Source organism: Prunus avium, chromosome 3 (assembly GCF_965620075.1).
Source record: "Prunus avium chromosome 3, drPruAviu1.hap1.1, whole genome shotgun sequence".
Lineage (NCBI taxonomy): Eukaryota > Viridiplantae > Streptophyta > Magnoliopsida > Rosales > Rosaceae > Prunus > Prunus avium.
Window position 1 is genome coordinate 194,151 of NC_142286.1, and position 25,083 is coordinate 219,233.

Here is a 25,083-nt window from a genome sequence, read left to right on the forward strand (position 1 = left end):
TATTATTGTCCATGCTGAACGTTTAGGATTATAAAATCATGTTTTATACATGTAAAATTTTTGGGAAACGAGCGAATTACAAGGGAAACTCTGCCGAATTTTCGGCAGAAGTCAAACTTGAAGGAAAAGAATTTCGGAAACTTAGAAGAGCATTTTGATCAAGAGTGCTCGACACTTGCCAGGTGTCGGATACGCACAGGGTTCGGCTCAGATTCCAAAGTGGAATTTGGGTCAGGTCCTGTCAGTGCTCATCTATGTACTTGTGTAAACAGTATGCTCCTAAATTATAGATAGATGTAGGCGAAATTCTATACTGAGGGTGTCATATATGGACTCCTCATATGGACCTTCATATTAGCTACATGATCATTTCATTAAACTTAAGTGAAGTTACTATTCAGATGAATCATGTGACTAATATGAAGGTTTACTTCTATGGTTCATATATGGCAACCCTCACTGTAGAACGACTCATAGATATAGACTCATGTATTAAGTTAATACCAAAACAGGACAACACAGTATTTTAACATTTTGGGCTGGCTAATCTGTACAGAATAGTTCATCATAAATAAGCTGGGCCTGAGGAAGAGGACTTTGGGTGTAGTTGGTCCAAAATTGAAACTAGTTTGGGCCGAATTCTGTGTGACAAAAATGAAGATGTGGACTGTGGAGTCTGTCGGAACACGACTCATCAGGCCGTCTCACGGCGGCTTTAATGCTTTTTTAATTGTGTTTCGGACATGGCGGTTGGATGTTTGGTGGTTAATACTTTGAGGTTATGTTTATGTTTGGTATAGGAGGAGGAGAGCAGCAAACCAGGATTATACAATATTATATTTGTGTATCGAAATAATAAGAAGAAAAAGAAAAAGAAAAGAGAAGAATGGTGTGGGCAAAGGGGAAGGACGTAGGGAGGGTGGTGAAAGGGGTGTCTCTAATCGCCAAGGAGTTTGTGAAACGATCCCCGGCTTTCCAAAGCGCCAAGAATGGGGATTTGGAAGCCCTAATCAAGAATGCCATCGTGTCGGCCACCGACCTTTCCGGCCTCACCAAAGGCACCCTCTCCCAATTCACCAACGCCATTAATACGACTGCGACTACCAATGGAAACGACAACAACAAAGCCCAAGATTCCGTCGTATACTTCGTACATGAAGAAGCACCTTCTTCTCCTCCTTCTGCTCCTGCTCCTGCTCCTCCTCCTCCGCAGCAGCAGCATGAACAAGAAGAACATCATCAACATCAACAAGTGCAGCACGTTGATCAACAACAAGTGGAGGTACTTGATTCGGCCAAGAATGAGAATTTGGCCCAACAACAGCCACAACCACAACCTCAGCAGCCATTGCAGAGGCGGAAGCCCAGAGAGAGACGAGTTCCTTCCACCCCCTTCTCTAGAGCACTCGGGTATCTCCATTCTCCATATGATCATGATGATGTATTATGTATATGATTGCGATTGATTGTTTTTCTTTTTTCCTAACCTGTTGTTTGTTTCTCTCTCTGACAAAACAATAAAATATAAAAAAGGTTTGCTGGTCTTGGAGCTGGGCTTGCGTGGGGAACCATTCAAGAGTCTACCAAGAGACTCGTTTATGGTACGCAAAACTCATCAGACAAGCCTCTTCTTTCTCCTTTTTTGTCCCCCAAAAATGCAGAACTTTTGGCTCTTGGACTCTGTAGAATGCGTGGAGCTGCACTCAAATTGGGACAGATGTTGAGTATACAGGACGAATCCCTCGTCCCTGCTCCGGTATTCTATTTCTCTCTCTCTTTCTTTTTTAAAATAACTCATATACATTGCATTATATGTTTTTAGTGTTTTACTGTCTTTGTCAAATTGTCAGTCTAGTCTTTCCTTTTCTTTTCTTCTAGATCTTGGCTGCTCTGGATATTGTCCGTCAAGGTGCGGACGTCATGCCCAGGAAACAGCTCAATCAAGTTCTGGATGCTGAATTAGGACCTGACTGGTCATCCAAGCTTATTAGTTTTGATTATGAACCTTTGGCTTCTGCAAGTATAGGCCAGGTGAGGCATTTGATTGTTTATTGTTACACACACTCACCCAACATACTCTTCTGCAGCCAAATTACCTTTGGTTCAAATACATAAACTGATAACACACCTGCATGATTGGCATCAATGTACTTATATGCCATCACAATCCAACATGGACTTCTGCATCTATCCCATATATTTGTGTAGTAAAAGTTGTCATGCATTTTGCATTGTTCAGACTGTTTGTCTTACCACTTTAAAACATTTTTAGGTACACCGAGCTGTCACAAAGGACGGTAGGGATGTTGCAATGAAAATTCAGTACCCTGGTGTTGCAGATAGCATTGAAAGTGACATTGACAACGTGAAACTTCTTCTAGATTATACAAATCTAATCCCAAAGGGACTTTATCTTGAAAGAGCGATGAAGGTATTTTTATTTTATTTTTTCCCTTCATCTATTTATATGGTGGTTATATCAGGTTGAGTGTTGATGGAGGCCTTCAAAACCCACATTCTTGAGTGTGGAAACCATGCATGATGTACGACAACATGAGATAGTGCTTCTTGTGATTATGATGGGCTGTAGATGACAGAAATTTTAGTAACAGAAGAACATAGGTAAAAGAAGAAGAAGAGAATATTTAGGATTGGTATAATTGCAAACAAGTTATAGAGTAAAAAATAAGGTGGAGATTTTATAGAAGGCGATATGATAGCATCAAGCCTTTCAATAACATGTAATCTTGATTCATCAAAGTCTGATTTCCTAAACAAGAGATATTAGCAGACATTAAAAAGTAAAAAATTCTTGACACTAACATATAGATTGCTTCTTCAAAATTTCAACTAATTCTTTAGTTGCATTTAGAATTGGACAACTGTTAAATGACATTTAGATTGCTTCTTCTAATAACTCTTTAGTTGCATTTACAATTGGACAAGCTTTAAATGACATTTAAAAAAGCAACAGATGAACTGACTCTTTTAATTATTAGGACATTTCTTTTTGGATAAAAAATGCCTTATTGATAGACTTGGGCCAGCATGCTTAAATTTTGGTTCCAAAGGGGATTATTTTTCTTCTAATCAGACTTCTGATATTGTATCAATGATTCAATATGACTCACATGGTTTACCAGGAACATTGTAGGTGAACCTACTTTTTCTATTGCTTCACTTACAAATTTGGCCATTGTTCTACTCTTTCTCTAGCATGGGTTTGTATCTAATCCCCATTGATCATTACCTTATGGCCCATGAACTGGGAACTTGATTCCATATTGAATGTACCCAGATGGAGATAGAATTGTGGAAGATAATTTGAAACTCAGAAGATGATGAAATGTCTTAAACCGTTGACAATGCATTTTTATGTTCTTCCTGGGATCCTTTATAGGTGGCAAAAGAAGAATTATCCCGTGAATGCGACTATGTGTTGGAGGCAGAAAATCAAAAACGGTTTCATGATTTGCTATCCAATGCACAAGGGTTTTATGTTCCATTTGTAGTGGATGATATCTCAAGCAAAAGAGTCTTAACGACAGAGCTTGTTTCTGGTAAGTAAACTATGTCATTTATGATATTCCATTGTTTAAACTATGACCTTGTGATTTTTACCCTGAAAAGTTTATGTTGTTGCTCAGCAAATCCAGGGTAAAGTTCCCTAATTAGCATTTAAAGAACTGATTCCAACATGTTTGCTTAGGGACTTTCTCGTAGACCCTAATGCAAAGCTGACAAGTTACTCTATAAACACTATCGCTTGAAGAAACAATGTTTATTTCAAAATTTGTTGTAAAATTGAACTGTACAACGTGTTGTGGGTATGCAAGTACTGGCATAGAAACTGCCTTTTTTCTTGTACAAGTGGTTGCAGCAATTGAAATTTTCATCAATATAGTGTGGGTACCTAACTAAGCTTATGAATGCACAGGATGAACTTAAAAGGCAAGCTATGAATTGAATGATGTCAGATTTTTATCAGGCTCCGCATGCATCGGTCGCCTTATATTTCAAGTGAATGTAATTATGGACTGCTCATAACGTTTGTAAATGAGTTGCAACTTTTCTGTCGATTTTAAGTTACACTTTCAGATGTTTAAGCAATTTTACCCAAACTTTTCTGGCGGCATATTGAAGAAATGGTATTGCTGTTTTTTTAAGAGTATAAAGGACAATGTTTTGGATTTAAATAAAATCACCCTTTAACCGGCACTAATGATGTTTTCTTTTTTGCTTTTTATATGACTTAGCTGTCTTCTAGCATTTTCCTTTTATTATCAAGTAACATAGTTACCTTCAAGTTTTCATTGTGATGCATGCCAACAGCCTTAGTTGTATCATCAACAGAGCAAACTTTTGTTGATATATCTTTAACATGATATTGTTTCTCTTGCTACAGGAGTACCTATTGACAAAGTGGCATTATTAAACCAGGAAACTCGCAACTATGTTGGCACAAAGTTGCTAGAGCTCACTTTGAAGGAGTTGTTTGTTTTCCGTTTCATGCAGGTATGTTCTTTCTTGTGTCTTCACAAGTGCATGCATATGTAGTATTTTATTGTAAGGTTTGCTTTGCTTTTCTTAATTTGTTTTATGAGCATTCACTTTATGCAAGCTTAAGAATAACTTGCTCTCGCTAATTAAATTGATGTCTTAGTACCACCTGTTGAGGTTTGACATTGTACTAGTCAACTTAAAGTAGGACCCGCAGAAGAAACCCCAACAGCTAATTTTATTTGTCAGGATAGCAATATTAGTATTATGCACAGCAGTAGTTTGGTTAGAAAACTTTGGAAGCCCAAAACAAAGGATGTTAGCTCAAGTTTTTCCATCTTTTATAAATGCCATTTAGGAATCAGTCAAATGAGTTCTTCTACTATTCAATGAGTCATTTCTTGTAGAAGTCTTTTCATACCCACCTTTTTTTGTCTCACTTCAGTATGGTACCAGATGGGGTCCAGTTTCGAGTTCGACCAAAAATTGAATCATCACCTTCATCCCTCTTTAAAGACATTGAAGGCGATTATTCCATTCTTGGTCCAGTTCTTAACTTGATCAAGTTGGGTTGTCTGATATAAAATTGATGAAGCACAATACAAGGTGAGTGTTCCCTACGATTATGGTGGAGGGCAGAAATTATAGTAATGAGAAGAACTTTAGATAGAGGAGGACGATGATTTATGGTTGCTGCCATTGCAGAGGAAATACTTAATAGTTAATCGTTAAAAACATTAAGCTTTCAAGGCTGCAAGCCTTTCAAAATTACTAAATATTCTTTCATTACAAATATGAATTTTTAAAAAATACATGAAATAGCCTTATTTCTAGGCTTCAAATAGAGTCCCAAAGTACATTAGTGATTCTCAACATTGACGCTTTCCCTAACTCTAAAGATTAATTTTTAAAAATGGATTGATTCTAAACGATGACATAGACGAAGTGGTTTTTTTTATTACCACCGACAATTTCTCTTTGTATTTCATTGACAGACTTAGGCCAATGGGTGTCTTCTTGGGTTGCCAAAGAGGATATTTCTCTCTAGGAAACGTTATTGTTGGTGTATCACAGATACTAAGTTTTTAATCACCAGCTGCTGATGTTAAGTAATTATAATGTAGCTAAAATTCCGAGTCATTTTACAATTTACAGCCAGACCTATGGTCTATTCAAGTTCATATGTATGAAAGACTTAATTTCTTCAGTTCGTTTAAAATATCAAGATTCAGGGGTAACCATTCTGCTGGACATCTCAGCTGTTGTTTAAATGGCCAAAGTTAAGCAAGACTTATGGTCTAGTCCAGCTCATATTTATGAAAGAGTTTCTTACATCAGTTCGTTTAGCATATCAAAGATTCAGGGGTGTCGTTCTGCTTGACATCTGAGCTGGTGTTATTCATGAATTGAACTTTATTTTGTGGTTTTTGTTTTATGTTTTTCCTGCATTATGCTTTTAGCAATTAAAATTCTGAGGGGGTTAGTAAGTCATTCATTCTTCCTAGTTTTAGGCTCTCAGCTCATCTTGCTCTAATTTTGCTTTATGCAATGCAGACTGATCCTAATTGGAGTAATTTCTTGTATGACGAGGCTAAGAAAACAATCAATCTGATTGACTTTGGAGCGGCTAGGGATTACCCCAAGAGTTTTGTTGATGACTATCTAAGAATGGTGAAATCTCCTTTCTTTATATTTAATTGAATTTTGTCTGTTTTTTTATCATTACCTTACAAAGGTTCCTGCTTCCTAGATAGTATATAAATGTTGCCTGAGGTTCAGTTATGGTCTCTATTGTCATGATCTTGGCACATAGGAATGAGGCATCTATTCAGACAGGACTAATGTCATTTAAGACCTGGTCATGCAAGAATTATAGACCTTGATTTATCATGGTTCAATCCCGAAGCCAACTCTTAATAGTTTGTTTTTTCTTTTTGGCTAACAGCCAACTCTTCGTCTGTTAGATTAAGACGTTGTGGTTGTAATTGTGGTTAAATATTAATTGTTTGTTTGAACTTTAAAACTTTTTAAAGTGAGCTGGAATCGCTGAGGACTTTCTAATGCATATTTGATCAGGTTCTTGCCTGTGCAAATGATGATAGAGGTACAGTCATTGAAATGTCTAAGAGACTTGGATTCCTCTCGGGAACGGAGTCAGAAATAATGTTAGAGGCTCATGTCCAAGCCGGTTTTGTTGTGGGATTGCCATTTTCAAAGCCTGGTGGGTATGACTTCCGCTCATCCAATATCACTCAAAGCATTTCAAACCTTGGGGCAACCATGCTGAGGTACAGAGTCACTCCACCACCTGACGAGGCCTACAGCCTTCATCGCAAGCTTTCAGGTGCCTTTTTGGCTTGCATGAAGCTTGGGGCAGTTGTACCGTGTAGGGAACTCTTGCTCGAAGTATATGAGCATTATCAGTTTGGCGAAGAAGGTGGCGAGACGTTGTCAAGTGGGTTGGGTGTTTAAGGGGCTTATAGATTATTGTGATTTTTTATATTATATAAAATAAATTTTAACATGTAATAATTCGGGGAAGACCAAGCATCATACAAATGATTTTGTAGCTCAAAAGCTCAAAGTTGGAGATGGATTTCTGGTGGGGCTGAGTTTGCCCTGGTTAGATAGAATTTATTTGTATGTATATTCAACCCATAGAACATTCTTTGACATTGATTCTTATGGAGGAGAGGGAAATATATTTACATTGTATAACTTCACTGGTAGCATTTTGCAAAGGAGTTGTACGGCGGGAATCGGATGCATTCGGCAAGCCAATCTCTTCCTTTTCAATATTCGATTGATAGATTTTTATTTATTTATTTACTTTGTTTGGCGTCATTGTTGTGTCTAATTGCATTGCTGGATGTGAATAGCAGTGCCTCAATTTCACTTTCGGTCACTATGTTTGTGGTTTTTTTTCCTTCAATTTGCTCAGTGTTTTGTTTTCTTAGCAATTCAAGGGTAATTTTGAAATTTTAATCTAATTGGCTTGAAATCACAACCAAAAGCTTGGTTAAACTCACGAATATTATTCAAGGATTGTTGAAAATCATGTCTATAGCCTTCAATTTGATATTCAAACAAGAAATCAAAGAGATCCAAACTTGAAGTTTAAACTTTAAAAATTATTTGAGATTCAATTTCTTTATCAAATAAGCACGAGAGTTAAAATTGGAATTAGTTTTAGAAGGTGCATAAGGTGGTCTTTTAATCAAATGAATTGTTAACTAAATCAAATGATAGAAAAGACAAAATCAAATCAAATGAAACAAATGAATTTTTATAGAAAGCGCATAAGGGTGCATAAAACATTTTTATCGAAATCAAACGAATTGTTTTTCCCTAATTACTTACCACTGATCAAAATTGCTAACAAGAAGTATATTAGTGACCAAATTGAGAAGAAAAAAAAAACTAGAGTCAAGGCAAAAGATGGTGAACAAATGCATTTAATCCATAACTGAAATTAACTTAGGATTGATAACTAAATTTAACTTATGTGGGGGAGTAGTCACTCACTGCTATTTTTATTCTTTTTTGGGTCGAAGGGTTTTGGTTTTTATTTTTTTGGGTCGAAGGTAATCACTGGTAAGTGGCTAAACTAAGATTTTGGCCCAAAAACAAAGAACTCACTAGTGTAGCGGTTTGGAGTCATTGCTCCCTCAAGAAAGGTATTGGGTTCGAATCCTAGCATACGTGCAGTGTATGCGAGCTTAGTATACTATCACCCCTCTCAATATGAAAAGTTAAAAAAGTACAAATAAAAATAAAGATTTTGACCCCAAAAAAGAAGAAGAAAAAAAAAAGACGTGGACGAACGAAGCCAAGAAATATGATAGACGGACGCGAGTGTCCTGTTTCCTCTCACTCAAACAGTGTCACTGTTTGGACTCTGACCAGTTTTACGGCTGCTTTTTGAAAAGAAAAAAATAGAATTATGAGAAATGAGAAGGAGAAGAAAGAAGAGACAAGCCTTTCCTCCTTCCTTTTTTGACTTTCTTTCGAGTGAATTAATTTTGCTGTGTATAACAATATGAGTTTGAGAATAGAGAGTTGAGAGTAGAGGAGAGGAGAGAGAAGAGAAGGAGGAGGAGAGGAGGAGGGGTGTTGGTTGATTGAGATTCATTCTGAGTCTGAGTGAGAATGAAGCAGCAGCAGAAAGTAAGTGTATGTTGTTGTTTGGGTTTGTTGGTGGTGGCATTGGCGGCTGCCTTGAAGGAGAAGGAGAAAGAGCAAGTGTTGTGGTCTAAGTCTTGGTTAGACTTAGCGGACAAAGATGCGGCGGACTCAGCCTCCTCAGCCTTACCCGCACAGACACAGACGCAGCCTCCTCTCAATCTCATGGTTCCCCTCACTCTCATCAACTCTGCTGCTTCTAAAGGAGCTGGTCTCTCTCTCTCTCTCTCTCTCTCTCTCTCTCTCTCTCTTTGGTTGATCTTACTCTTAGAAATACAAAGATTTCTTACAATGTCAGCATCAAATCAACTCCTCCTCAGAAGAATAATAAATTATATTCTTCTTATCCTTATGCCAGTCTGCTTGGATGGCACATTGCCCGGTTACCATCTTCATCCTGGCTATGGATCGGGTGCAAACAGCTGGCTCATTCAGTTGGAGGTATCAAGTATTGACATTTCATTTCCAATTTCAGTTTTCTTATAAAGTTTGCTTTGCAACTGGTTTATTTCCTATTTGTTTGGTTTCTTCTGCAGGGAGGTGGGTGGTGTAACTCAATCAGAAATTGTGTTTATCGCAAAACTACTCGCCGCGGTTCATCCAAGTTCATGGAAAAGCAATTACCATTCACAGGAATATTGAGCAATAAAGCTGAAGAAAACCCTGGTACGCTTTTCCTTTATTCCATACGTTATGCACTCCCTCCATTTATATCAAATCAAATACATTTTCTGCTCCTCTTTGTTTCATTGACACGCAATTTGCACGTGCTTAAGCTGTAATTGATAATTTTTTTATATGTTCTGGATGGGCCTCTCCTCTCATGCTTGCAGATTTCTTCAACTGGAACAGGGTCAAGCTACGTTACTGTGATGGGGCTTCTTTTAGTGGAGACAGTCAGAATGAGGTTGGTTGTTTCATTTGAGTTTTTCCAATCCTACAATCATAAAAACTTTAGGGATATCATAACAGCTCCGGATTAGTTTGGTTACTGACAAGCATCTTCTAACCATTTAGCTTCGCTGGCCTAATATTTTCAAGATGGTCAATTAGAGGGAACATTTTATTGATGAATAAGCTTTAATTATTGAGTGAACTATACCCATAGTCCCAAAATCCTCAGAACTAAAGGATTTTTTGAACTTTTGATTTTAAACCTCACTCAATATTCTAATTTCTCCCTTTCAGGCTGCCCAACTTCATTTTCGAGGGCAACGGATATGGTTAGCCGCTATGGAAGAGTTAATGTCCAAAGGAATGCAGAAAGCTGACCAGGTTTTACACTGAACTTGCTATTGTTCATGTGAGTCAGCTTCGAAATTTTTAGTTACTATTCATTTAATTGTGTTTCAGGCTCTTCTTTCTGGATGTTCTGCTGGGGGTCTGGCATCCATACTACACTGTGATGAGTTCCAAGACTTGTTTCCCGAAACTACCAGAGTGAAATGTCTAAGTGATGCTGGAATGTTCCTTGATGCGTAACGAGCTGATCTTCTATAACTTATATCAATTTGCATTCTTCAGTTGAAGAACATGCTTCTAGTGATGGTTTTGTTTTATATTTTGTAGAATTGATGTATCTGGTGGCCACACTCTAAAGAATTTGTTTGCTGGTGTGGTTAGCTTGCAGGTAATGTTCATCATTCTCTGCTTCCATTTCATGGTTGACTAGACTCAATTTTGAAGTAGAAACTTAGGGTTAGATCAGAGTCTGACCTTTGGAGGACAAAGCTTGTACTACAATAGTAAATTTATTTCTAAATTGGTCTCACCACTTCCATAGATTGCTTGTGAGCTTGTAACAACAGTAGCAATTTCTCTGGCCTACAAAATTAACAAAAAAGTTCTGCTACCTTTCCACAACTTCTGTTTGAGCTCGTTTGATAAGAAGTTTTCTAATATTCATTGGCACGGATTTGGGACATTTGCAATCTATGTTGACTGGTAACAGAACAACGATATGCACTTCAAATTGTCACATTACAGGTTTCCTTTAAATAATTCTCCAGTCACTTAGCCTGTTTAAAGTGTGATATTGACTACTTGTTATGATTTTAGGAAGTGCAAAAAAATCTTCCAAAGACTTGTATCGACCACCTAGACCCAACTTCGGTAATTCTCTAGATTTTATTGATTTTATGCAATTAAATGTGTATTAAAAAAATCTAACTCTCTCTCTCTCTCAGTGCTTCTTTCCTCAAAATTTGGTTGCAAATGTTAAGACTCCCATGTTTCTTCTCAATGCAGCCTATGATGCATGGCAGGTCATCTTCTTTTTATCTTTTTATTATATAGACAATTTACAGTTTGTACCGTATTGTACTGGAGGGCCTGTAGGTGTTGGTTGAAAGTATTTACCTATACCTCCTCAAACAGTCTTGTCTTCATGGTGCGACTACTCGATTGTCAAGCCAGTGCATTGTTTATGCTTTATTCCTAAATGCTCTACTTCTAAGAGGCATATTAAAAAGCTGTAGTTTTTCATAATTAGGCAGCCAATGAGCCTACCATATGACTGATAGGACAGAAATCAGTATTCAGTTTTTATCTGTTTGGCAAGGATTTTGGCTTTTGTACTGGTATTTCATGGCCCTGATATAATTTTGCTCAAGTCTTTTTTATTTGTTTTCTTCAGGTTCAAGCTAGTTTAGCCCCTACATCTGCCGATCCTCGTGGCTTATGGAGTGCATGCAAATCAAACCATGCACTTTGTAATTCATCCCAGATCCAGTTTTTCCAAGGTAATTCTCGTTTTTTAGCGCTCTTTTATTGATTTTATTTAATTATTGTGCCAGTGTAATCTTAACATATACAGACACAAGCACACACTTACAGAATTCCTTCTTAATGCTGTTCTCCTTTCCCTCATATGAAGCAGACTTCAGGAATCAAATGCTCAATGCTGTTAGAGATTTCTCAATGTCCACTAAAAATGGTTTATTCATAAATTCCTGCTTTGCTCACTGCCAATCTGAGAGACAAGATACATGGTTTGCTGATGATTCTCCTGTTCTTGGAAACAGGGTATGCCCCCATTTAAATATCTATTACTTTTTCAAATGGTTGTGGAAGTTATAGTAAGAGTTTAACTTGGGAGGGTGGTTGTTTTATGAATTGACATCTGGGGGAGCCTTGAACTCATGCATATGTGTCTTTAATTATCTATTTGATTTAGTTAAGTGAGAATGGCAGAAGCATTCTGTTTATACCATATGATAGGCAGTGAATTGTAGCACAGAAATCTCATTAAATGATTAAATTTAGCACCGAAATCTCAAGATACACATAGTTTGGCTTCAGTAAAGTCATTTATAATGAAATGGCGTTAGATTTGAAAGGCATCGGTTAAGTCACATTTTTATTTTGCAGGCAATTGCATTGTCTGTTGGAGACTGGTACTTTGATCGACTGCCAGTTAAAGCTATTGACTGTGCATACCCCTGTGATAACACCTGCCACAATCTAATGTTCAAGTGAGTGAGAATTTATCCTTTACTCCATTACCATTTCTGGAAATTGTAACAATTCATTCATTCAAATAAAATGTGTGCTTGTTTTTGCAACTTTTTGTAATCGCTGGAGTCATCCTCATTTTTCTCTCACCTGAGAGATTCTGTTGTCTATCTCAAGATAACTTGAAACTTTTTCATGCTTTTAAAGTTAATGGTTCATAATTAGTGGCCTGCTTATGACTGTGTTAGCTGATACTTGTAGTGGATTCTTTTTCTTTCTCTTCATAAAGTCAATAGGACCACAAATCACTGACTTTCTAGTGACCAAGAGCTTCTTGTGGTGAGGCACTGCCCATTGAAAATGAAGAGCTTTGAACAGGTGCCTATTTCCTTGGTAGACATTCTTAATCTCAGAATACCCCAGTGGGAGGTTTCCCAACTTAATTTCTAGGTTCTTTACCATGGGGATTCTATTAATGACCATTTACCTTCTAAGGCGGGCATATGCTAATCCCATAATAATTACTATTGAAATTTAGGTAGGGGAAACATAATCACAAGGATATCCTTTATGTTCTGCTTTAGCCTTGAAAATCTTTGGTTTGTCGTGTAAGAGCTCAAAAGGAAGTGCTAGCTAAGCCTCTGGTGTCACTCCTGTATCTTGGGAGATCTGGAATGTCCATCCTTGGGTTGGGAAAGTGTTGGTTTCCATAAATGTATCTTTGTGTGTTAATTCGGTTTACGAGCTTTCACCTTGTTAGTAACCAAGGAGCAAATTCAGCATTCAAATTAGCAGATGCCTTTCAATTTCTCAGCTTTCTATACCCTTTCCCAATTCCCTCTCTCCATTTCAATTGTGAGAGACTGAAATGACTGTTATACTCTGCAGCGAAGATTTATCTTCCAGTTCCATGACATATTCTCAATCCACAAGGCTGTCTTTTACTGTGCTAAATCTGCTAAGTGCCTTGATGGTGCCCATAATATGTTCCAGATGCATCATGCGGTTTCATTCTGTCAAGTGAGAACAGATGGTATCTCTGTCTCTTTGTGCAGAGATTTTGGAATTTTTTGCCTTCTATTTGCTTTTCATATCGTGGATAGGGTTTAATTTACTAGTTCACTGGTATAAATCCTCCAGCATGTATGTTAGGCCTGACTACGGCCATTAACGGTAAACACAGATTACTTATGAGTTTTGAGAGAAAGAGTGGGGCTAAAAACAGTGCCTTGGTTTAGTGTCATGCCCCGACAGGGTTTCATCCAAGTAAAGTATGACATTCTTTCTTCCTTTGTCTCGCTTTAGTATCTTGTTAGAGAGCTTCCGATCAATTTGGGCAGTCCATATGGGACAACATAGGACTAAGTAGAATACAGAAAACTTTTGAGATATGTGTTGTAACTAATACAATGTCAATAAAAAGGTTTTGATATATGTTTTATAACTAATACAATATCAACCCCAATACTATTATACTCAAACAAACCAATATCCAATGGGGAAGCATCTCACAAACTTGAAATACGAAATGGAAACTTCAAAATCTTTACACATAATCAACATAATGAAGTGTGATTGTAAGTCTATCATCATGAAAAAAATAATCGGTTATGTTATATTTACAATGTTGAGAAGCTGCGGAGGTACGGGTGAAATATAGTCTAACTCAATAGAGATAATGGATCGTCAACCAGATATACGAACTCTCCTAGGGAAAAAGTAAATGGCAAAATCTACCCAAAAGCCAGACAAAAGAAAGAAAAATGTGCTTAGTAGTGGAAACGAAAATGCAAAAGCTACTATACTCTGTTCAATCCCCACACTTGGAACTCTCCCCGACATCCGATGCGCGTGTCAGAAGTACATAAAAAAAAAACCAAATGCAGAGAGAATAGAATAGATGGTCTTTTGTGAATTAGTCGGCTCCGCTGCCTTGTCTTGATGTGGATGCCAGTGCCACTGCCTGCGCCCAGACCTTGAGGCGAGCCTTGACATCCCGTGGGTCGTCACCTGAAGCAGAGATATTTAGTACTCAAATTAGACGATGAAGGTAAAAAAAGATGGAAGGCAGGCAGCTTAGGCATACCAGGGCTGGAGATGCGCCAGTTAGCGATGGGGGAATTGCCACCGCTACTGCAGGTAGTGTTGGTATCGACAGTGAGAGTAGGGGTTGGGGCGGAGAGAGAAAGACGAGAGGGCATCTCCTGCAGCATGTGCTGGTGCTCCAACTCAAATCCAAGATCTCTGCAAGCCTTGACTTCCTCCAAGTCCATGCACAGGGACCTCCTCCCTCCTTTGGGCCTTGTTATCACCACCAGCCCTGTACCAGAGCCACCCTCACTCTCCCCACTAAAGCTATGACAATGGTCAAGCTGATTACTACCCATCCTCATCATCATATTCATGTTCTCCTTGTTGTCTGATGAGATTCTCCTCCTACTTCTCCTCCTGCTCCTCTTCTTGGAATCGCCGCTCATCAGCGTTTGAGCTTCGTTCTCGCTGGCATACTCTTTGACCAACATGGGATTGGGATGCTTATAATGGAACATTCCACCTGGAGCACTAGCCTGAGTCCTTGGTCTTGGGGGTGTTGCTGGAAGCGAGTAACAGCAGCCGGGTTCCTTGTCGGAGTCGGATGACAGCCCAGCTTCCAGTAGTACTTGTTTGGTTCGTTTATCATTGGATGATAATGTTTCCTCGTCGTCTACATCCGCGTCAAAGCTTTCCATGGACAAGAGTGACATGTACATACTCATGCCACTCTGCTCTTGGGCATCATGATCTTGATCATGATGTTGGCCTTGGTAGAAGTAGTTACCATCAACATCATCATCAATTTCATCCTGATCAGGAGCACCATAGGTGGAACTCCTACTAGTACACATAGACAGCCTGGACAAGTTGTGGAGATGGGGATGGTGATCATATCCATCATCCGTCGTATCATCGTCGTACTCGTCTTCCTGCATGGAGATGCAAGAGCGGATGGTCATACTTTCATCTGACGCCATATTAGGACGTTGTTTCTCCCTCTCTCTCCCTCTCTCCCTCTCTCCCTCTCTCCCTCAGCAGTCAGGGCAATCGGCCAATTGGGTTATAATTTAAGTAATAACAAAGTTTTGTTGTTTTTGTTGGTTATCAGAAGAAGAGCAGAGTGAAGAAGAATGACTGGTGGTGTTATTTATAGGCAACAGAGTGCAAAGATGAGAGTGTGTCGTTTGGGCTTTTGTGGATCATTCGTTTGCTCAATTCATGATAAGGTAAAGGTAATCAGATAGATTTATGGTCTGATATATATCCAAATTCATCCATCTATCCATCTATCCATCTACCCTATTTATTTTCTCCCTCTTCTTTTATATATATCTTATCTCATGCTCAGTTAATTCCTATAATGCCCTCCCTCATAGGGTTCCAAGTCGACATGTCTTTGTGCCTAAGTTATGACTAGACACTAGTCAGGGAAGTTACAGTAATTTGAGTTGATTCCTGATAGTAATTTGTTATGCGTCATCTGCCTCTGCTGTTTTATACAAGTTTCGCCCACGGGTGGGTGTAAGATATTGAATATGACTTTGTCTTTTTTCTCTTTGAAACTTCGCATTGGTTTCTTTTTTTTTCTAACCGTACGTAATATATAATATATTCATTGGTTTAGGACACCTTGTTCACTTGACCGATCCCAACACACACGGAATTGCAGCAGCACAATTAGGTTGATGGGTTTTAGCAAGAAAGGAGGGTACGTTGGTTGTTGTTGGTATTTGGGAAGATGATCGTCTAACCCACTCACTCACTCACTCACTCACTCTCTAGTACAAAAGTACAAAGAAAGGGTTCAGGGCGTGGTTGGTTATATATCAACCACACCTTTCCTTTTGAATTTGTGATGGAACAAGAAGCAGCATAGGATTAGGTGGATAGGATAGGACCACATCCACAGGCAGGCAATCAACGTATTCAATACCACGTTATTTTCATATTATCAATTTCACTCTAAAAACCCATCTTCCTATTATCAATTCCATCTTCTTGTACAAGAATTGATCCAATTACCCACCCCCATTCTATTATTCTATTATATTGTTTTGTTTTTGGACGTGTGAATGATTTGCATTGTTTTTGCCCTTTCTTTCTTTTTTTGTTTCTTTGGGTATAAAATTTGGATATCTTTTGAACTTTGTGTAAAGTGAAACTTTTGTTTTTTTATTTATTAAGAAAGTGAAAGGTTTTTGGGTTCTTCTTTTGATAACATATTTTATTGTGGGGATATATGCATAATGGATTCCTACTGCAGTGCAACTGCAAACCTATGATGTAATGCAAACCGCGTTTAACAAGGACGAGAGACAGGTGTCCGCGTTTTCATTCCAAAAAACCTTTTTCCTAATAATCACTTTCCCCGCAAGGAGTCAAACCAATGAAAAGCATATTATGTTTATGGCACCCAACACCCATGGCCCATGGGATGATATATGGGCGGGAATGGACACCAGTCATAGCCAGATGGCACTCATCCCAAAACCCCAACACAACACTTGTGCTGTGCTGAGGCTGACCCCAACCTCAAACGGTCAAATTTCCTCATCCCTAACTATAGCTAACTATTTGCTCACACAACTTCCCAACGACGATTCAACCTTCACACCTACTGCTTTTCCTCCTCATTAACATTACATTATCATTTCTTTTGCCAACCCTGGGGAATTGGAAATGCTTTCTATCTTAAGCTTAACATTAATTATTAATTAACTATTTAATCAATCAATTAAATCCGACCAAATTTGTTTTTATTAATTAACATCTTTGTAGACTTCTAGTTTAAGTGCCGTTCACCCACCGTTGATCTCTTCCCTTCATTTGACCGGTCACCTTTCTGTTTGTGAAACCACCTCAGGCAAACGACAGCTGCTGTGTTGTGTCAGTGTGGTCATTCTGATGCCCAATCGGATTTCTTACACGTGTCTGATCATGGTCTCCGATGGCCCATTGCCCATGATATGATATGATATGATAATAACAAGGCTCCAAACACGACGTGAGTTGATGATGCCCTCACAGAGTTCGTGGCGATTGGATGGCTCGCACCTTCTTCAACAATGGAGCCAATGGCTATCTATAATAATTTACTGGGCCCCCATTTTATTGGCATAGATTCAATTCAACTGGATGAGTCATTCTATAGTGAGGGTATTATATATGGCTTTAGGTGAAATTTTATCTTATAATTGTTGGATCAAACAATTTGATTCAACGGTTAAAAGATAGAGCTTCACTTAAGGGCCATATATAAGGCCCTTCCTATAGAATTCTTGTCAACTTGATTGCAACCTCAAATGAAAGAAACACTTCCATGAAACGGGAATAGCACTATTTTGCTACCACCAGACAATTACGATATGCCACACGTGATAATTTTTCCTTGTGGTAGTCTGTTGTTGGTTAAGAATAGCAAAATAATGTTATACCCGTTTCGTACAAGTTTTTCTGCTCAAATGGGTTCACTTTTTTAGTATAGAAAATAATTTGCTTATTCAATTTTGATGACATGTGTCTGTTTCCGTCATTTATAATATGATACAAGCTCCTGAAGTAAGCATTTTGTCACTTTTGTTTTGAGGCCAAAGACTCAATCTCAAATGCCAAAAGAGACTATCGATGATTCGAATGAAATTTCTGGTAGCTTGAGAAGAGAGAAAAAACAAAAACACTCTTCATGCGTTGTCACATGCAAGCTATATTAGAAAACCTTTATCCAATCAAAGCTAAGCATATCATGGTTTTTGTTCAACATTTGGATTTAGAAACCATGTAGCAGCCTCCAAAACCCTAGAGGAGCCAGATAGAGAGCCTTCTTAAAGAGAAAGAGCGAAAAGAAAGAGAGGCCAAAAAAAATGAAGAAGAAGAAGAGAGGATCAAAGATGAGCCAATTTACCTGCCGACACCACATGAAGTGTCTTCCTACCAAGGCCCTATGACTAAGTCAAAACGATTATGTTGTATCGCAGGATTGGACCATGCGTATGACCAATTGTTCAATTTCATGTCAACAATTTACTCTGAAGTTATTAAACCGAAGACAAAAAGACAAATACAAAGGCATATAAGGAGGGGATCCACTCAAACCCAAACAGGACAGGACAACAGAATCCGATGAGAAGTTTTATGTGCCATATTGAGCACCAGTTAAGGGGAAAATGCCACTCTTCCCTGATCTGAAGTCGTCCATTTACAAAATTTACTTGGTCATTCATAGGGTTAATTTTGATGTCTGTGAAAATGGCTATTGCAATGCAAGGTTTTTTGTTCAGTTACAAGGGTTTTACTTATGCAGAAAACTATACAAGGAACTCGTTTTTTTACTTATACAGAAAATAGAAAACTATACAATGAACTAGTTTAGTGATTTGACTATACTTACCACTTGAGCAAAATCATCACAATATGATTCTGGGATCCGGGAAATGTTAGGCAGTTTCAAGCACGGGAGTTTCTGTTTTGTTGTTTCTTATTGTTTCGACAGTGCCCTGAACTGCTGGTGTTCTTGCTAGACCATCATCCACAAGCTTGAGATTTGATAAGGAGTCTATCAATGATTCAGTGGATTTCGAAGCCTCTGTTTCTCCTGCACTGTTAACCTCAATGTCCAGCTCTAATTTCTTGAACTCCTCTTCAATACTTTCTTCATCCTCAACAACTGTGTACAACGAAGTTGATTCTGCAAAATCCAAAGACATCAAATTGGATATGATAACAAAAAGCATTGCCTGCATGATAAATCCTGCACCACAACAACTCACACAGCTTAATTCAATTTAACTCAAGAATAGGAATTACCTAAAGCATTTTCTATTTGCTTTTGTGTATCAATGCTCTCCTCAATTTCTTGTAAGCAATGTTGGACTTCTTCCACGCTCATCTTATTTTCCTTTATTGCTTGAGCTCCAATTTGGATGGCTTCAGAAACCTGCCAACAAGCCAAATTGGATCAGCTTACTGAAGATTTCCACAGTTCAATTTTCTTTTCTTCATTTATTTAAAAGCTAATATAAAAGATTATCTTCACTCCTAAAATTACCTTCTTTGTGGATTCAGCACTTGCAATAACATCGAGGATTTCCTCCACTCTATTCAAGAGCGTTGCACAATTTTCTCTACTCTCATTGGCCAACTTTAACTGCCTTACATGCCTCAGCGCCACTTTCTTGTTTCCAGAATTCAAACAAGCTAAAGCTGATTTTCTTGACCTGCACATGAAATATACTCAACCCCGACTCCCGAGGACATACACACTTGTTTGGAGACCTAGGCATCCCTTATCCACATAAGAACACAGCTCCAAATGAAGAGAGCATAGAAGACTATAATGTATCTTTCTAATGATTCTACTCCCAACATATCTGTGACCAACTAACCAATCCCTTCTGGTTGTCCATGTTTAACAGTGCCGGCCAAACCTTCAACCAGCCGGCACAAGCCAGATATCTCAAATAAGTCAAGCAATGACAACAATTAAATTTCATGATAACACACCCTATCACAGTCATCATGGAACAGCAGAGTTCATCGCAGTAACCATTCACAAAGCCCAATTCCTTATTAGTGCTCTGAACTACCATTGATTGAAAATTGGGTGTGAGCAAGGTTGATTGGGATCTATGAAACTATTGTCTTTGATGCTCAAGCAAGAAAGTAAGAAAGTGCAGCATGCATATAAGGAAGTATTGAGAGTGAGAGATAGGTACGTTTGACAACGTTGGTCAATCACATTAAGTTGTTGTTGAAGCTTTTCTGTTGTCCAAATCAGGTGCAGAACATCGCAATCTAGACTTGAAATACTAGGAACGGAAGATGCTGAGAGGGAAACTTTCACACCCTGAAAACGAAAAATAACCAAACAAAACAAATCTTAGATTAACAGGGACACGTGGATACTGTAACTAGTACACTCAACATCTCAACTTATGTGATCATATGAAAAAATGACTACAGAAGAATGATTCACGTAGTTTATTTGCAACTTTCTAGGCTGCTTTTCTATTAGAGCAGTTTATTTCATGAATTTGTTACTTGTCCTTCTGGTTGGCAAATCAATCCATAAGTGTGGCAGGCAGTTGAAGGCATCCCTCATTTGCAAAATTGAACAAAACAAATCGATTGTGTATGATTGTGACTGAAGCATAAGAGAAGTAGTACTACCTCTATGAAGTCTCCCTTGGAAAGTGAGAGATAGCGTGCCTTCCCTTGTGCTGACAAGTGAGACAAGAGTGCAGAAGCTTCATAGGCTCCTCCACATATGTCCTGGAACCTCTTCATGGTGACAATGCACGAAGATGTCCAATGACATTCGGATAAAAGTTTCACAACTTCAACAGCTTTGTCCTACACATACGAAAATAGCAAAACAAAATTAACCAATAAGAATAAGCATGGGGCACACAGAAACTAAGATATTAGACTCCACATTTTATTTGGAAAATACATGCCACCTTCAAAAGTGAGGTAAGAATGAGACGATCCTGGGACATAAGAAGTTGAGGAGTGTTGGTCCTGCTCCTCCTAATCATGGAGTTTGTAAGTCTTGTGAAAATCTGGGAGAGACGCCCTGCAGTGGGGTCCACAAGATCCACGCTGGGCAGCACAATCTCACCTTCATTATACATTTCAAACTGAAATAAGAGAGGGAATGAATGAAGAAATTTATATTATTGACCAAAAAGAAAAAGAGTGAAGGATGATGATGAAAAGAGGAAAAAAAAATTACCAAGACACGGTCGAGGGATAATGGGGTGAGGCCTCCTCGATTGAACCATTGGTTGTTGAGGTGAGAGGGTTTGATGATGAAAAGGCCGAGTTGGCGAGCAACGCTGAGAATTAAATCTCTCCAGAAGAGGTAAGTGGGTTCCCAGTCGGATCTCTGGCCACTCAACGCCTTGAATCGGGCTCTGCTCATCACTTCATCATCCCAATCATCTCCCACTTGTTTCCTTATCACCTCCCTCACTCTCTCACTCTCTTCCATCTTTTTCACTGCTTGCTTCCTTCCTTCTCCAGAACCGGGTTCAAAACAAAACCTAACCAACGAATATCAACGATGTCGTCGCTCGTCTGCCTGCCAGTTAGCCGGTTTTGGTCTCCTCGCGGGATTTTAATAAACGGAAGGAGGACAATTCCAACTTACCACCTCTTTCCAGCATTTATGTTTTTTTTTTCGGTTGAAATCATTTATGTTTGTTTTGTTGGGTTTATCTCCCTCGAGTGTTTTGATTTGGGTCTTTACACCGTGACTTTACTCTACGCGAGTCTAGTGTCTCCTAAATTACCACAAATCGATTTGTCATGTCACATTTTACCCCATCAGCACGTTGGACAGGAAAATGATAGATCACGAAGTATGACACGACAAGTCGATTTGGCAGGCGAGTCGTTGAATCTTAAAGGATTGGTGTGGTTAAAATAAGTGATATTTTCTTAAAAGATCTTTTTTTGATCTTTTTTCACATGACCAAAGCAAAACCCCTTGTTTTTTTTCCTTACATAGCCTAAGGTAGACAAAACCTGCACGTCACGAGGATAACACGGTTTTACCATCGCCAATCAATTATGTTTCACCACGTGTGATAATTTCTCTACATGGTGGAATCTGATTGGTTGAGTTAGGGATAGCAAAACAATGCTATTCCTTTACATGCAAGAAGGTAGAATAGCCTAAATGTGCCATGTGGCTTCCTGGATCTGCTGCATAAACATTTAGGTATCCTTAAGACATCTATGTTAAGAGTTTTTTAGTTAAGTTTTAATTAAGTTTTAAATTAAATAATGCTGACTAATTATGTAGGGACTTAGTCAAGCACAAGTCCTAGTTTGTTAGGAGTCGTGGATGAGGTTGTTCACCACGATTAGGTTTGTTTCCGTTGCTTAGGGATGAGAACTCTCCATAAAATCATGTAGGTGATCGTGGGAGAGTTATTGTTATTTGTTTTCAGTCTTTCCCTTTAAAACTGTAACCTTTCTTTGAAATTCATTAAGAAGAACAGTTCAATATTTCAAGTGGTTTTATTTCTTGAAAGTGTTCTGGGTTTATTAAAACCAACATTTGGTATCAGAGCTGGATAGGGATCTCAGCAAGAAACAATGTCAAGTGAGAAGGCAACTGAAAGCTTTGTGCAGCCAGCCATTCCCAAGTTTGATGGTCATTACGACCATTGGAGCATGTTGATGGAAAATTTCCTGAGGTCCAAAGAGTACTTTGACCTTGTGGAAATGGAAATTGATATACCTGAAGGTATTTTGACAGCGGCACAACAAAAGAAGGTCGATGACCTAAAACTGAAAGATTTAAAGGTAAAGAATTACCTATTCCAGGCGATTGATAGATCCATTCTTGAAACCGTTCTCAAGAAGGATACCTCCCACCAAATATGGGAGTCAATGAAGAAAAAGTACCAAGGATCAAAAAAAGTGAAGCGAGCACAGCTTCAAGCCATAAGAAGAGACTTTGAAACTCTTCAAATGAAGAATGGAGAATCTGTGAATGAGTATATTGGAAAAGCTATGTCAATGGCTAACAAGATGAGAATCCATGATCACAAGATTGGAGACAATGAAGTCGTGGAGAAAATCTTGAGATCAATGGCTCCCAAGTTCGACTATGTGGTTTGCTCCATTGAGGAGTCAAATGACATAGAGAATATGTCAATTGATGAGCTACAAAGCTCCCTGATAGTTCATGAGCAGAAGCTCAACCGTGGAGGCTCCCAAGAGCAAGCTTTGAAGGCTTCCACCTTCACTGAATCTTCAAGTTCAAGAGGAGGAAGAGGACGTGGAAGAGGTGGGCGTGGTCGTGGAAGAGGAGGTCGAGGAAATCAAGATGGTGGATGGTTTGGAAATAGAGATGATAGCAAATCATCTTATGTTTCCAAGAAAGATGATGATCGTCAAGGCAAAGGCAAAGAGCAGTTTGACAAATCACAGGTTGAATGTTACAGATGTGGTAACTATGGGCACTACAAAAATGAGTGCTACACCAAGCTTCCTAAGGAGAAGGGAGAGAAGTCAAATTTCATTGAGAAAAAGGAGGAAGAAACACTACTGATGGCGTTTCATGTCATGGAAAATTATGACCAGGAAACTTGGTATGTGGATACTGGTTGCAGCAATCACATGAGTGGGTGTAAACCATCCTTTGTTAATTTGGATGAAAGCTTTCGTACAACTGTGAGTTTTGGAGACAAGTCAACAGTGAACGTGATGGGAAAGGAGAGATTCAAATCAGGACCAGAAATGATTTCATTGAGACAATTTCAAATGTCTTTTTCATTCCTGATTTGAAAACAAACCTTCTAAGTGCTGGACAGCTTCAAGACAAAGGGTATAGGATCACCATATTTCAAGGAGAATGTGAAATATATGATCCAAAGAGAGGCTCCATAGCAGTGGTAAAGATGTCACCAAACAGGCTGTTTCCGTTGAAGCTTAAGAGTGTAAACACATGTATGGTTGCAAAAGAAAATGATGAAACTTGGATGTGGCATCACAGGTTTGGTCACTTGCACTTCAATGGGCTAAGAACACTCTATGAGAAGAAGATGGTGACTGGTTTGCCAAAAATCACAAGCCAAACTAAGGTCTGTGAGGAGTGTGTCATAGCAAAGCAGCCAAGAGAAACATTTCCAAGTGGGAAAGCAACAAGGGCTCACTCGGTTTTGGAATTGGTTCACTCGGACCTATGTGGACCAATTAATCCAAGTTCGAATGGAGGGAAAAGGTATTTTATCTCATTTATTGACGATTTCAGTAGAAAAACATGGGTTTACTTCTTGCATGAAAAGTCAGAGGCGTGTGATGCATTCAAGAGGTTCAAGGCTCTTGTTGAAAATGAATCTGAGAAGAAAATCAAGTGCTTGCGCACTGACCGTGGAGGAGAGTTCTGCTCAAAAGAATTTGAAGCTTTGTGTGATGAAAATGGAATTAAAAGGCAGCTTACTGCAGCCTACACGCCACAGCAAAATGGGGTCTCAGAGAGGAAAAATAGAACCATACTCAACATGGTTCGAACCCTTCTAGCAAAGGGAAAAGTTCCAAAGCAGTTCTGGCCTGAAGCAGTTCTTTGGGCAGTTCATGTTCTTAACAGAAGTCCCACATTTTCTGTTAAAAATATGACACCCCAAGAAGCTTGGAATGGAAGAAAGCCTTCTGTAGAGCATTTCAAGGTGTTTGGGTGCATAGCATATGCACACATTCCAGATGAGAAAAGGAAGAAACTGGACGACAAGAGTGGAAAATGTGTGTTTCTTGGTGTAAGTGATGTATCCAAAGCTTACAGGTTATACAATCCTGAAACTAAGAAGATCATTATTAGTCGAGATGTGGTGTTTGATGAGAATGCAAAATGGAGTTGGTCTACCAACAAAACAACCATGCAACAGATACAAGTTGATGATGTTGATGAGGTCTTTAATGGTGAAAACACCACGGCTCAAGTCTCACCTCAAATTGAAGAAGCACCACAGCAGGTTGAAGAAAATAGATACAATCTAAGGGGTGAAGATTCGAGAAAAAGGCCAGCTTGGATGATGGATTACGATACAAGCTACACAAGCTCAGATGATGACAGTGCTCATTTTGCACTGTTTGTAGACAGTGATCCGATCACATTTGAAGAAGCTTCAAAGGAGGTGAAGTGGAAAGATGCCATGGAAAGTGAAATAAGGTCTATTGAAAAGAACAATACATGGGAGCTGACAAGTTTGCCTAAGGGACACAAGACTATTGGTGTCAAATGGGTTTTCAGAACCAAAGTTAATGAAAAAGGAGAAATAGACAAGCACAAGGCTCGTTTGGTGGCAAAGGGATACAAGCAAAAGTATGGCATTGATTACAAGGAAGTGTTTGCTCCCGTGGCTAAACAAGACTCAATAAGGTTGGTAATCTCACTTGCAGCTCAAA

General features: G+C 38.7%; 4 protein-coding genes across 10 annotated transcripts; 2 read left to right on the forward strand and 2 right to left on the reverse strand.

Moving 5' to 3' along the window:
* Window positions 1-741: 741 nt before the first annotated feature.
* On the forward strand, window positions 742-7,344 carry ABC1 (ABC transporter 1). The gene is made up of 8 exons (XM_021956997.2): window positions 742-1,410; window positions 1,534-1,756; window positions 1,879-2,031; window positions 2,273-2,431; window positions 3,401-3,560; window positions 4,406-4,515; window positions 6,055-6,171; window positions 6,577-7,344. The coding sequence occupies exons 1-8, from the start codon at window positions 887-889 to the stop codon at window positions 6,970-6,972; spliced, it is 1,842 nt and encodes a 613-aa protein (XP_021812689.1). The 5' UTR covers window positions 742-886; the 3' UTR covers window positions 6,973-7,344.
* A 1,068-nt stretch (window positions 7,345-8,412) lies between these two features.
* LOC110755709 (pectin acetylesterase 3-like) lies at window positions 8,413-17,286 on the forward strand. 6 transcript variants are annotated; one of them, XM_088251239.1, is made up of 13 exons: window positions 8,415-8,893; window positions 9,041-9,123; window positions 9,219-9,348; window positions 9,516-9,589; window positions 9,871-9,957; window positions 10,036-10,160; window positions 10,252-10,312; window positions 10,741-10,794; window positions 10,869-10,946; window positions 11,318-11,423; window positions 11,561-11,706; window positions 12,052-12,155; window positions 17,033-17,286. In XM_088251239.1, the coding sequence occupies exons 1-13, from the start codon at window positions 8,650-8,652 to the stop codon at window positions 17,142-17,144; spliced, it is 1,404 nt and encodes a 467-aa protein (XP_088107365.1). In that variant the 5' UTR covers window positions 8,415-8,649; the 3' UTR covers window positions 17,145-17,286. The 6 variants fall into 6 exon arrangements, with proteins under 6 accessions (XP_088107366.1, XP_088107369.1, XP_088107365.1 ...); XM_021956939.2 differs by lacking the exon at window positions 17,033-17,286 and adding an exon at window positions 13,024-13,995; XM_088251241.1 differs by lacking the exon at window positions 17,033-17,286 and adding an exon at window positions 15,278-15,643 and having other exon boundaries at window positions 8,417-8,893.
* On the reverse strand, window positions 13,658-15,279 carry LOC110755710 (uncharacterized). Its single transcript, XM_021956941.2, has 2 exons — window positions 14,222-15,279; window positions 13,658-14,145 (listed from the first exon to the last, which is right to left on the reverse strand). Exons 1-2 carry the CDS (start codon window positions 15,144-15,146, stop codon window positions 14,051-14,053), a joined length of 1,020 nt encoding a protein of 339 aa, XP_021812633.1. The 5' UTR covers window positions 15,147-15,279; the 3' UTR covers window positions 13,658-14,050.
* Window positions 17,287-18,388: 1,102 nt separating the features above from the next.
* On the reverse strand, window positions 18,389-21,395 carry LOC110755758 (SNF7 family protein). 2 transcript variants are annotated; one of them, XM_021957030.2, is made up of 7 exons: window positions 20,900-21,395; window positions 20,625-20,804; window positions 20,335-20,517; window positions 19,881-20,011; window positions 19,214-19,382; window positions 18,973-19,102; window positions 18,389-18,853 (listed from the first exon to the last, which is right to left on the reverse strand). In XM_021957030.2, exons 1-7 carry the CDS (start codon window positions 21,155-21,157, stop codon window positions 18,603-18,605), a joined length of 1,302 nt encoding a protein of 433 aa, XP_021812722.2. In that variant the 5' UTR covers window positions 21,158-21,395; the 3' UTR covers window positions 18,389-18,602. The 2 variants fall into 2 exon arrangements, with proteins under 2 accessions (XP_021812722.2, XP_021812723.2); XM_021957031.2 differs by having other exon boundaries at window positions 20,625-20,785; window positions 20,900-21,093.
* Between the last annotated feature and the right edge of the window lie 3,688 nt (window positions 21,396-25,083).